This window comes from Ceratotherium simum, chromosome 1 (assembly GCF_057802395.1).
Source record: "Ceratotherium simum simum isolate JZ-2026a chromosome 1, ASM5780239v1, whole genome shotgun sequence".
NCBI classification, from domain to species: domain Eukaryota; kingdom Metazoa; phylum Chordata; class Mammalia; order Perissodactyla; family Rhinocerotidae; genus Ceratotherium; species Ceratotherium simum.
The window spans coordinates 107,793,951-107,807,777 of NC_141900.1; the positions used below are offsets into that span (position 1 = coordinate 107,793,951).

General features: G+C 54.1%; 1 protein-coding gene across 1 annotated transcript in view; it reads right to left on the reverse strand.

The window, feature by feature from the left end:
• The window catches only part of CNPY1 (canopy FGF signaling regulator 1), a 68,344-nt gene that overhangs the window by 33,619 nt on the left and 20,898 nt on the right, over positions 1-13,827 (reverse strand). The window contains exon 2 of the mRNA XM_004430767.3: positions 12,701-12,813. Coding sequence (XP_004430824.2) covers positions 12,701-12,813 — 113 coding nt within the window. The remainder of the gene's footprint in view (positions 1-12,700; positions 12,814-13,827) is intronic.

Here is a 13,827-nt window from a genome sequence, read left to right on the forward strand (position 1 = left end):
CTTTCCTCACAAACAAACCCCAATTTCACTCTGGAAGACAGGGGAACGTGGAGGTTGGCACTCAGCACCCATCCGCCGCCTTCCACTGTGACTGCAGAGGCTGGACAGCAAAGCCCTCCAAGTCCAAGACTAGAGTTCTCTAGGGGATTTCAGTCTTGCCAGCTGGATGCGTTCGTACGTGACTCGGAAGGCAGAGGGAGGCCATCATTCCACTGCTTCTGCTGTTGTCTGGTGAGTACCATCCACAGCCCTCGGGTTTCTCTGGAGCAGTTCCCAATGCCCATGTGGGTATTGAGGAGGAAGAGCGTATCTGTGGCATGAAGAGGAAGGGGAAGGCTTCCGTTCTCTTCTTTTTGTGGATGCAGACCCAGCAGGCGTGTCCTGGCTCTGATGTTGCACTTGCTGAGCCCTGTACCACAGGGAACGCAGAGCATTCCTGAATTCCACAAGCTGGGGCCTCCTGACTCTCCTTTCTCCTGTTGGCAGCAGAGGGAGCAGCTCCCTGGTGGTCTGGGTGTGCTGAGTAGAAGCATCTGAACCCCTGCCTTAAATTCTTTTCTGTTTAAAATAGCTGGAGTGACTCTTATATTCACAGCGGAACCCCGACTGAGATATCGTTTGGTACAAGAGCTGGCTGCAGGCAATAAACCCTCCAGGGTGAGACTCTGGGCTCAGCTCTTCTTTCCTGGTTGTATTTGGAGGCAGAGGACCTGGTTACATTTAAAACAGGACCTTGCTTATTGGGAAAACTGGACAGCCACATGCAAAAGAATGAAAGTAGACCATTATCTTGCACCATACACAAAAATTAACTCAAAATGGATTAAAGACTTGAATGTAAAACCTGAAACCATAAAACTCCTAGAAGAAAATACAGGCAGTACACTCTTTGATGTCAGTCTTAGCAGCATCTTTTCGAATACCATGTCCACTAAGGTAAGGGAAACAAAAGAAAAGATTAACAAATGGGACTACATCAGACTAAAAAGCTTCTGCAAGGCAAAGGAAACCATTAACAAAATAAAAATACAACCCACCAACTGGGAGAAAATATTTGGAAATCGTATATCCAACAAGGGGTTAATTTCCAAAATATATAAAGAACTCATACAACTCAACAACAAAAAAACAAACAACCTGATCAAAAAATGGGAACAGGATATAAACAGACATTTTTCCAAAGAAGATACACAGATGGCCAACAGGCACATGAAAAGATGTTCAACATCACTAATTATTAGGGAAATGCAAATCAAAACTACAATGAGATATCACCTCACACCAGTCAGAATGGCTATAATTACCAAGACGAAAAATAACAAATGTTGGAGAGGATGTGGGGAAAAGGAAACCCTCATTCACTGCTGGTGGGGATGCAAACTGGTGCAGCCACTATGGAAAACAGCATGGAGATTTCTCAAAATATTAAAAATAGAAATACCATATGATCCAGCTATCCCACTACTGGGTATTTATCCACAGAACTTGAAATCAACAGTCCAAAGAGATTTATGCACCCCTACGTTCATTGCAGCATTATTCATAATAGCCAAGACACGGAAGCAACCCAAGTGCCCTTCTATGGATGAATGGATAAAGAAGATGTGGTATATATATACAATGGAATACTACTCAGACATAAAAAAGACAAAACTGTCCCATTTGCAACAACATGGATGGACTTTAAGGGTAGGATGTTAAGCGAAATAAGCCAGACAGAGAAACACAAGTACCATATGATTTCACTCATATGTGGAAGATAAACAAATACATGGACAGAGAGAAGAGATCAGTGGTTACCAGAGGGGAAGGGGGCTGGAGGTGCGGGAAAGGGGTAAAGGGGCACACATATATGGTGACTGACAAAAATTAGACTACTGGTGGTGAACACGATGAAGTCTATACAGCAATTGATAAATAATAATGTATACCTGAAATTACACAGTGTTATAAACCATTACGATCTCAATAAAATAATTGAAAATAAATGAATAAATAAAATGGGACATTGCTACTCTGTGGCATGCAGTGGCAAAACAGGGATTGGACTGCTGTCTGAGCTCACCTGGAATGAAGCACCAACGGAAGACAAGGCTTTGGGGGGCCGTCCACCAGCTGCGGTGGACGAGCCCTGTGGGGGAGTGGGGGCTGTTCTTCTGCCTGCACTGGGAGGCTAACACGCTTTGGGCTGCTCTGTACTTGAGCTCTGTGGCAGTAGGTTTGAGGAAACTTCGCTCGGGTTTCCAAATGCTTCCATCCTGTGACACGCTGGATGCATGTGGGAACCTGACACAGGCTCTGCACCAGGATGTGCGCTGTCACCAGGCTTCTCGCCCATGAGCAGCACAGCAGAAACCGCCGTACGGCCACCACAGCCCATGTCTCTCTCCTCCTGTGCACACAGCTCAACTGTTTCCAGCCTCTCCCGCACTGGGGTTAGGATGCGTGACAGAGTCCCAGCCGTGGCATGGGGGCAGAAGGAAGGTATCCCACTTTCAGGTCTGCCCACAAAACCTTCCCGGGGAACGCCCCTGCCCTCCTGTCCCCACGCTCCCGCCGAGTGAAGAGGACTCGAAGGGCTGGATACAGGGAGCCCGGGTCCCCGACGACAGGCAGAGTAGGCGCCCCTGCCCGCCCACACTGGACCATGGCACGAGGAGGAAGCCCGCCTGCACTGTGTGAAGCCAACCCCGACAGACAATGCCAGTAAACAATCGTGCCGGCGTCTTACATAAAAGCTTGAGTGGTAGTGTTTCTCTTTTTAAAAAAAATGGAGAGAGAAGGAGAAGTAAAATAGAGGATGATACACAATAAAAACCACCAAACGAACCCAAAATAAAGGAGTCGAGAACCCCGCGTTTCATGGTCTTGAGGACTAGAAGCTCCATTTCTTCTTCTTTAAGAGGAAAAGACGAGGAAGAGTGTCGGTGAGTCAGCCAGGGCTGTGTGTTACTAACTTCTGTTCACTTCCTGCGGATGGCTGAGCGAGACGAGAGCAGCTTGTCTCCAAGGGCAGGTCCTTGGAGAGAAGAGACTCGTCCCAGCGGCAACGGCGAAAGCCACTCACTCCAACCCCATCCTCCGAGGACTCGCAAAACGTCCAAGGAGAAACAGTGCTTCGGGAATGAAAGGCTGCCTCAGTGCTGACGCTCACGGGGGCAGCGTGAGCCCCAGGAACGAGGCGGACCCACCAGGAGAGGCCACCTGGCGGCTTCCAGTCAAGTATTTTGTTCAAAAGAAAACCTCACGTCCTGAGTGGCTTCCCATCTTCCTAAGAACAGTGCTGCTGCTTAGAATTGGAATTCCTGAAATGACACGGAAATCTTCTGACGTCTCAAAACAAACCCCCAAACTTTGTGTTTTTTAATTATACAGTAATAACGTGTTTGTTATGAAAAGAGTTCAAAAGATAAGCAGAAACTCACAGCAATCCTCAGAGATAACCACTATCACCGTTGCAACGTACACTCTGCGCACCGTTCCCCAGAATAGCTACGTGTACACACTGTTAATAACCTCTTTTTTGCACTTAAAACCCGGAAAATCCCTTTCCGATTTTTTTTACATGCTGATTTACAGGTTCCTGCAAACATAATTCATTCACGATTGTTGTCAAAGTAACATTTATTAAGGTGTTCTCCACGGGCTGACACATCCACAAACAATTTAGGGTCCTCCTGAAATTCCTGCTTGCTAGGCAGAGTTTCCAGCCCCGCAATCCATCTGCACACCAGTTCTGTCTCTTGCTTACAAGAAAACCCAGGAAAGATCTCAGGCCTGGCCTCCCATCCCATTCTCGGACCCCTCAGCACACTTGGGCCTCTGGCCAGCTGGTCTCACTGTCTCTGAGCTCTCCCCACTCACAGCCCGTGATGCTGTGGCAGACCTGGCAGCGGCTACCGGAGAGCCATCCTCCCACCGTCACGCACAAGACCCCACTTATGTCGCCCCCTCCTGTGCTCGAGAGGTGCCCCCACCCCGGGGTTGGGCCTGGACTGACGGGGGCCGTCACAGTGGGCTCACTCCCGTGCCCCGTGGTTGGCTTAGCCCTGGGCGTGCAAGGCTTTCCTGACCATGAGATAGGAAGGGGGTGTTTGGGGGGGTGCTTCTGGACAAACACCCCTCCTATTAAAACAGGAACATAATGCAAAGCTTCTCCGTTTTCTGCTCTGAACACCGTTGTCTGCATGTGACACCTGGAGCTGTGCAGCCATTTGGGGACCATGAAGAGAACCAGCCCGAGGCCAAGCTCACGCTCACATGCTGAGAATGGCAGAAAAGAAAGATGGAAAGGAATGCGGCCACTCATGATGTCCCCAGGCCTCTGAACTCCCCACCGGAACCCCCCACACTCTGACTTCAGACTGTGTAAGGGAGGAAGCGCTCTGACAACCTGGCGGCTTTTGGCTGGCTCATCTGTCACGTGGAGCCAAGAGCGTCCACTGTAGCATACACGGAATGAGGAGTGCCCATGTCATAAAGTGCCACTCCTGCCCCAGTGTTGGTGTCTCCCTCGCTGCTATAGACCGGATGTCTGTGTCCCCCACACGCATACTTGAAGCTCTCACCCCCAACGTGACAGTATTGGAGATGGGCCTTTGGGAGGGAGTCAGGGTCAGATGAGGTCATGAGGGCGGGGCCCCCATGTTGGGTTAGTGCCCTTGTAAGAAAAGGAAGAGAGACCAGACCACTCTCTGGGCGGTGTGAGGACAGGGGAGAAGGCGGCCGTCTGCAAACCAGGAGGAGAGTCCTCATCAGAGCCTGGCCCTGCCAGCACCCTGATCTCAGACATCCAGCCCTCACAACTGTGAGAAATGAGTGTCTGTTGTCTAAGCTACCCCACCTGTGGTGTTTGTTATGGAGCCCAAGGTGACAGACACCTGGCCTCTCCTCGTTCCCGGCCCATTTAAGGTGTCTGCCCCTCAAGACAGTTTCAGCAGTGCGATTAGTAGCACAGCATTTGAGCACACGGAGCGGGGCCCCACCCTGGCTGTGCCACCCAGCGCTCGATGACCTCGGGCTGCATCTCCAAGCTTTGGCTTTTTTATCGACAAAACGGGGGACAGTCACGCTGTAAACTTCGGGGGTGCTGTGAGGGTCGGTGAGGATGCTGGAAGTCCTTAGCACTGTTCTCGCCCTGGACAAGCCCCAGACAAGTGGAGGCTCTAATAATTTCTAAGAAATCCCACTTGACCCCCACCTTGGCCCCACCATCTCCCCTCCGAGTCCCTTGGAACTTTGCGTACATCCTACACGATTTGCCAGTGACTTCCTGTCGGGTGCTCTGAACTGTTTTCTCTCACACTTCTGACTCCAAATGTGGGGGTCCTGTCCTCATCAACGGCCAGCTCTCCAGCTCTCTGTGTACCACCTGGGTGTCCCATGATTCCGTCCAGTTCCGACACTATCTCCCTGGAGTTAGCGCAGACCCCACAGGTTAGGGGCTCGGTCACAAGACAGACCCCCTCAGACGCCAACTGCAAGTGCATGTTGTCACCTGTGGCTAGAAATCGGGGGTGCCCACAACCCCCCATCAGGTCTGATCCCTTGCTAGCATGACTCATGGAACTCAGGAAAGCAGTTTACTTACCATCACCTGTTTACTATACCCAGGAACAGCCAGATGGAGGAGACGCACGGGGCGGGTGTGAGGGAAGGGCGTGCAGCCTCCATGTCCTGTCCTCGCACCACCCTCCCAGCACCTCCACTCTCTACCCGCCCACCAGGAAGCTCTCGGAACCCGGCAGGCAGGGTTGTTAAGGGGTCCCATTACCAGGCATGGTGGATTAAACCATGGGCAATTAGTGATTAAACTCAGTCTCCAGCCCCCTCCCCTCCCTGGGGTCCAGGATGGTGCTGAAAGGTCAACCCCAAGGGTTGCCTCATTAACACAAACTCAGGTGTGGTTGAAGACGCTCCCCTGTCCCCATCACTCCGGATGTTACAAGGGTTTTAGCTCCGCCAGGAATGGGGACAAAGACCCTATCTATTTCTTATTGTCACACGTGGTGTTCTCAGTGGCTCCTTCTGAGAGCGCTGGTCAGAGCGCTAACTCCTTCGGGTGAAGAGCCCTTCTCTAGTCCACACCGCACTCGGTAAGGCTGACCCTGCACCTGGAGCACTGGCTCAGGGCGGCCCCGGTGCTGGAGCCCCGCTCTAGAGGCTGCAGTAGCAGGGAGCCGGGAGCCAGGCCAGCTAGGCTGGGGCACATCAGTCCCGCTGTGTGCCCCAGCTCCCTGGTCTGTAAAATGTATAGACACCAAACCCTAAGCTATTTCTGCCATAATATCTGGTCTCAGAGGAGAAGTTCTGGTTGTTTCTGTGTAGGGAGTCAGGAATTATTGTGGCACTGTTCGGGTATTAATAATCTTTCCAAATGAAATATCTTTAGGCTACTGTCCCATGCTGAGAACAGCCATCTGCTACGGTGGCTTTCAATTTTTTGGACATGACCCACTTTTTACATTGTAACTCATTACATAAAATGTCACGAGACAATAGTTTCCTTTTCTATAAGATGCACTCTGATATTTTATGCATATTTTTACATGTTGGTTTCACCCCCACTACACTGATTTTATGGCCCACTAGTGGGTGGAAGCCTCCAGTTTGAAAATTACTCATGACCTGAATTCCCCTCTGCCTCCTAGCTGGCCTGTTGCAATAGCCCACTCCTCTTATCTTGTTAGCAAATAGGGCCCCATGTACAGCTGTGCAGGTTGTGCACTGCACAACTCCAGGATGCCACAGTAACCTGATGTTATGCAGTATGCAACAGAATGGTGTAGCTCCATCAATAGCAAATGATGTGGAATGTGTCTAAATTGACTTAGCAGATTAAATTAATGCCAATTTGTCAAAATTAAGTGAGTCACTAAAACTGTCTGAACCTCATCTGCTGTATTTCTAAAATGAAGCTCATTAAAGTGGCCTTCTTTACCTCCCAGAGTTGTTAAAAGAATTTAACAGAAAAGACATTAGATTCTAGTCTAAACAGATATTGGTCTCATCATCACTATTGTTTGATGATACTTTCTCTATTTGAACTTTCCAAATTTTATAGAGAACTTGGCATATTCTCACACTTAGTTGAGGCAAAGGTATCCTCCATGCTGTCATCATCATTTTCTGCTCAGCCAGTTGACAAACACGTCCGGGGTCCCCACTTGGTGACAAGCAAAGAGAGCTGGTGATCTGCATCCAGAGTTTCGACGAGTGAAGGTGGACGTTGAGCCCCCAGCCCCTGCTTCCAGCCTCTGGTCTCCATCAGGACAGAAACTCGCTTATACCCTCATTCCCGGAGGTCGGGCTTTTGTAATTTTCAGGCGAGGAGGATAAACACTTGCCTGAGAAGCAAACATAAAATACTTGCCTCCAGCTTTTGTTGAGCTGTGCTGTAACTGTGTTTTACTAAAACTGCCATTAATCCAACTTGTTAAAAACAAAGGAAAAGTCACCTTGGTGCTGAAATGCTGGCTGCGTTTTGCTGAACAGACGTGGCTTTGTAGCATCTCAGGGGGAACGTCAAGCAGGCACACCCCCCTTGAATGCAGCAGCGGGAGTGGCCCTCACCTGTCACCAGCCACCCGGGTGCCGGCACCAGCTCTCTGAAACCCCCGACCCGAGTGCCCGTCTGGGCAGATCCTCTGTGTTCCCGTTCTCTGCAGAGAGAAACCCGCCAGAGGAGGACAAGTGTGCACCTCACTACAACATCAAGCGGAACGTCGCTGCGTGTGGACGTAATTTCTTCTTTGAGAGAAAGGAGAATGGCACTGAAACCTTGGCGAAGGAGAATATTTCCAACAAAGCCACGCGAGCCTCTGGGAACTGCACTCTACGTAGTCGTGCGTCTCTGAACCGCCACGACTGCCCGCCTCTGTTTCTGTGGGCTGGCCCCAAGAGGGATGACATTGGAGACCTCCAGGCCACCTCGAAGATGGAGTCAATGAAGCAAACGAGACTCATTTTCTCATAACGCCCAGCACCACACGACCCTCCCTTCTCGCCCGCTCAGCAGGACAGCCCCAGCCGGGGGGGACCCCAGCCTGACTTTGAGGCCCGAAGCCCCCGCAGTCCACTGAGTCTGTGGGGCAACTGTCCGCAGGCCTTGCTCGGTCACGACTCTGAGAAAACGGGGGCCTCTCCCCAAGGGTCTCGCTGCCCCCCAGGCCGGGGTGGAGAGCTGCCAGTGGCTCCCAGGCCTCCCAGCGAATATCCACAGTTTCACACTCACCTCGACAAGCGCAGCTCAAAGGAGGGGTGCTCGGAAACACATCCAACCCCAGGGGGCAGTTCGCAGAAGGGGGCCTTTCAGCGACTGCCTTGGGTGGAGTTTTCATCTGGGAGGTTCCCCGAACACAGGAGGGGAGGGCAGCAGATAGAGGTCTGATCTCCAGGGGCTGCTGGAGCCTAATTCCACAGGGACATTCCAGAGCCGTGCAGAGACACCCCAGAGGTGCTACCCCTGAGGATCCTACAGACCTTCCCCTGGGGCTGCCCCCAAGTGCATGCCCTTCCTGCTTTGCTGGAGAGAGCTCTCAGCGGAGAGCCAGGGGGAACAGAGCGGCTGCATCTACAGCTCCCCACCCCGACCCTGGCCCCAATCCTGACCCCGACCCCACCCCGACCCTGACCCCACCCCGACCCTGACCCCAATCCGGACCCCAACCCCATCCTGACTCTGGCCCCAATCCTGACCCCGACCCCACCCCGACTCTGGCCCCAATCTGGACCCCGACCCCACCCGACTCTGACCCCAATCCTGACCTCGATCCCACCCCGACCCTGACCCCAATCCTGACCCCGACCCCACCCTGACCCTGACCCCAATCCTGACCCCAACCCCACCCTGACTCTGGCCCCAATCCTGACACTGACCCCATCCTGACCCTGGCCCCAATCCTGACCCCAACCCACCCTGACTCTGGCCCCAATCCTGACCCCGACCCCACCCCGACCCTGGCCCCGCTCCCCACCCGAGTCCCGCCCTGTCCTCCAAGGGCCAGCTCTCCTGACATGCCCACCTCCCAGCATCCCGCAGGTGGCCACGCGGGGAGCCACGCCCGGGAGTCTGTGGCTCCAGTGAGCGGCCCAGGGCAGGCCGCCCTTGTTGGTGGGTGTGTGGAGCCGAGGGAGGAAAGGCCAGAACAAGGGCTCAAAGCAGCGCCAGCTCAGAGCAGACAGAGAACGAGACGGTGCGGCCAAGCCAAAGCAACGTGGGGCCCGCGGTGGGGAGGGGCCCGCAGGCCGTACCCTAACCACGAGGCCTGATTGCCACAGATGATGGCACTTCTCGGGGTCTCGCAGCGCCCGGGGGGGCTCACCCAGGCTTCTGGACTGCCAGGATGCTCGTGGGAAGAGTCATTGCAGGGAACGGGGCTAGTGGACTGCTCTCCAGGGCCTAGTGCTGCTCGTGGCAGAGGATGGAGAGCAGAGAAAGTGCCAGAAGGAGAGAAGCTCGAGGAGGAGCAGGAGGGCCATGGGGAGCTCGCGGGACGGGCTGGAGCCACATGTGCAGGGCGCCACAGGCCCTTAGGGCCGCTTCGCCCATGGCGACAGCAGAACCCACATGCCGTGTGGAGGACCCGCAGGCTCCCTTAGGCTCCTGCCCTGACTGCCCTGAGCCCACGTCCACAGGGGACAGAGGGCGCGGGGGCCGTCTGCGGTCTGCAGCCACTACACAGGGCACTTGCTCCCTGGCCGTCCTCTGGGGACAGAATACGCCACAGTAGCCCCTGGAATCTTCTCGCAGAGTGAGACCTCTCCCAGAGCAGCCAGTCCACCCCTCCCTCCCGTCCATGCCACCCTCCAGGCCGGCCCCAGCCGGGGCCAGCCACGCCGGGAAGAGCCCTGCACAGACACTGGCCACCTGTGCGTTTACCGTCCAGGCTGCACTGAAAGGCCGCCTCACGTCACGTCACCCCTGCCCACTCAGAATGAGGACTCTGAGGGTGCTCCCACCCTCCCTCTGAAGAAGGGCTGGCTCCCCAGGGACCCCGCAATGTTCTCCCCCTCAGCGTTGAGGACACAGGTGCAGTCTGGCGTCTCCTTCCAACCTTGGAGAAACAGAATGGAAAAGGACAAGAAAAGCAGAAAAGGCCAGGAAGACGTGTGGTGTCGCCCCTCTGGCCAGCCGTGTCCCTGGGACCCAGGAAACGCCCCTGGCATCTGAGGCCTCTCCGGGCCGGGCCAACGGCCCAAACCTCCCCTCCCATCATCGGCCTGTGGGCTGCTAGGCACTTGTTTTGTTCTTCTCGAATACCAAGCTGAGAGCACACACCCTGCGAGCTCACAGCAGAAGGACAGAGAACTGCCTCCAGACCAAGGCGGCCGCAGGACCGTCTGGCCCCAGTCCAGGGCGGGCAGGCCAAGGCCCTGACTCCCTGCCTCGAGGCCGCCCTGCATTTCAAGTCAGGCCAAGTGGCCTGCTGTCCAAGGAAAATAACGCCACAGGGTTTTGACTCACAGCAGGGAGAGTGCTCTGAGCAGGAGAACGCAAGACATTCCAGTAGTTTCCTGGGGAAGATCGCCAGGTTCTTTAAAGCGTGGGAGCCGTTGGGATCACTCTGCCGTGAGTTGGCCAGAGGCAGGGAAACTGACCTCCACCCCCGACTCCAAAGCCACACCATCCGAAACATGGTGGCTTTAAAGACCAGCCTTCAGCTGGCACCACGGACCCACCCCCATGTCTGCAGGAGTGTCCTGCTCCAGGGCCACGAGGCTCTCCCGGCCAGGATGGGCCAGGCAGCGGCTCCGAGTGGAAAGATGACCCAGGACGGCACCTGCTCATGGCAATGGTGACTGAGGTCACCCTGGTCAAACTGATGAATTCAGCAGAATGACGGCTTTCCAATCGCTCTGCAGAGCCAGTGTTTGTGGCAACACTGAAAAAGTTATTTTGACTTGCTTGTTTCAAAGTAGAATATGCTGGAAGACAATAGGAGGGAGAGGAGAGCAGCCTATTTTTTCCAGGTAAACGTGAGGCCACATCAGGAGGGCTCAGAGCCCCTAAGCATGGACCCCAGGAAAGATCACCAAGTCTGAGAGCGAGGAGGGTGGAGGGCCTGGGTTTCCACCATCGGGCCCCCACATGTCCCTCCATCCACCTCGGGACCCAGGAGCCACTTAACCAGCTCTGCATGTTCTCATTGGGAAAACAGGGATCCTGTTTATTTGCCAGTCGCTGTCAGGATCTGAAATCATTTCAAGGCTGTCATCTAGCAGGTTCTCAGTGAAGAACCGCCAGCTTCCCCAGGTCCCCCACAGTGACCCCCGGCCCAGTCCCTGCCCTCCCCCTCCTCGGCTCTCCAGTGTCCCCTGAGTCCCTCTGTTTTGCTCTTTCACCCCTTAGAGAAGGATTTCCTTTCTCCTGGTCCAGGGATGCTAGCAGTGGGTCAGATAGCCCACACTTTAACCTACGGTAACCTTAGCACTCCGTTTATTTCTGACGCTGTTTTGGTCCACACACACATCTTCCCTGGCCCTGCCTGACCGGTGGAATCACTGTGGCTGGTGCCAGGGACCAGGGCTGCCCCATCCCTGCAGTTCGCTGCGACCACATGGGGCCTCAGGACCTGCAGACACAAGAAACGAGGGCTGCAGTGGAGCCACCCGTGGACGCGCCCGGCTGGCAGCAGTCACCACGGCCCCTCTGGGGAAACTACCTGGATGGAGCCACTAACAGTCGGTCCTTGTGTAACTGCGGGAGGCACTGAGCCCAAGAAAGACCCCGAGCTCCCCACCCCACTCTGTGGGAGACGCGGCCGCCCTCCCGCAGGGGGCCCCTTGACTCAGGCAAATTAACACATCACGCTTAGGCCCCCGTACAGGGGTGCTGTTCTACCCGCATGTACTCCCATCCTCTCCGGATGGGCACACCATTCCAGAAAGAGGTAGAGAAAGTACAGACAGCCCCTTCGATCATGTGCTCTGAAATAGGGTGCAGTGCGCTGGGAGAGAATAAGACAGCAAGAAACCCCACACCAGTTTCTGTTTAGCTCTGAGAGAGTTGGAAGATACCGTGGAACAACTTTTCCAATCACAGTTCACTTAGGACGCCGCTGGAATTGGCGTATGTGCTCTGAGCACTCACCGCCTGGGTGCTGGGTGGGGAGGAGACAGGAGCCTACATTCGTGGGGGCACCACTTGTCCCTCCTGGCTTCTCAGACCCCACTCTCCCAGCCCCCCATCAGATGCTCAGGGGCAGCCCCTCTCCGGATCGTCTCTGTGGAGGAAGAACATCCTTCTCTCCCCTCAGACAGTGCCTGAGTCTGCCCCTGAGCGGGGGCGGGGGGGGGGGGGCTCGCATCCTCACCCCTGCCAGAAATCTCTGCAGATCCTGGAGTGGGCAGCCTGGGGAGGGTGCTCAGCCTTTGCGTGTCTCCAGGCAGCCCCCAGAGCCGCTCTGGGCCCCCTGCTGGCCTTGCCCAAGAACCATGGAAGCGATATTTTTATCCTGATGAACCATAGTGCTGAAATGTCTTCTGACTTCACAAGACACAAAATTTAGGTGCTGGGAGAGACACTTCAATTTCAAGCTTAAAGATTACTTTGGGTCCCCCAGGACTCAGAAGCAATTTAGAGCTGATACCCTGAACAAGAGAAAGGTTAGAAGATTAAGACCAACTGCTGTTTGGATAAATGGTTGGTAATTGCCCATATCCGCAATTATACACTGGCACATAATTTCTTTTCCGCTACCTTTCTCCTCTCCTGCGTCCCGTCAGGATTGACTCGGAAGGAGCCCACCTTGGTCTTCTTCTGCCGAGCCTTGGTGATGTCGTACTCCACCTCGTCCATCAGGGCCCTGCATGCTGAACAAGGCACAAAGCATCTGTTACTCCAGCAGCAGGAGCCAGGCTCACTCCGAGCTGTGCTCTGGGCGCATGTCAGCAAGTCCATCGTCCCCAGGACCGGCGAAGGCTTTTGTCCTTCCTTAGCCAGAAAAATTGCAGAAATGTGCAAATTTTCAAAGATAGCCAGACTGAGACTAGTTTTTTTGTATATCCTTTTGTACTCTGTGTTTTTTTAAACTACGTATTTTACTTTTTCATTCGAAATATGCTTTTTTAAAGAATAAAGAGCCCCTTGCTGGAGTCTGTCAGAGACCCTGACACCCGCTGGGCCACAGTAATTACACACCAGGAGCCTCTGCATGTGGAGAAGGTCTGTCCACCCTGGGCCTGCTCCCAAAGATATGTTTTTGCAGGATTTAAAATCTCAGGCAGCCTCTGAAACTTAGCTCTTAAGGGTGATACAGACGATTTAGCCCCTTCTTCCCGGGCACGGGCCACCCAGCTGGAGAATTCTCACCAACAAAAAGTAAATGAAGTGACACCCTGTTTGCTCAACAGGAAACTGATTTTGGACTTCTGTCTTTGCCCCGACTGAATGAGGGACGTTGGAGGAACCCAGTTTCCTGAATGACCCTGTGAAGCAAAGCTTCGCCCCCAGTCGGGACCACGCGCTCGGTCTTGAATGAGGCATAAGCACGTTCTGTCTCACTCGAGCTCTGTATCTCAGAGTCTGTTAGAACATAAAGCAGAACCCCTAAACGCCCAGAACCTGAATTCTGGCACTGCCAACCCCACGGTGTTTTCAGAGATTATACGTCAGAACACGACAGCTGCTGGCCCCCCTAGACTGACGACAGAGGCCGCCCGCGATCATGATGATGACAGCCAACGCTGTAGACAGCTGGCTGCCCTCCAGGCACGCACCATTCTACACTCCTCACAGCCAGGGAGAGCCACCTCATACCGTCCCCACAGCATGGCCATGGTCAGAGAGGAAGCGACTCCCAGGTTTCACTCCTCGAGTCACCCAGT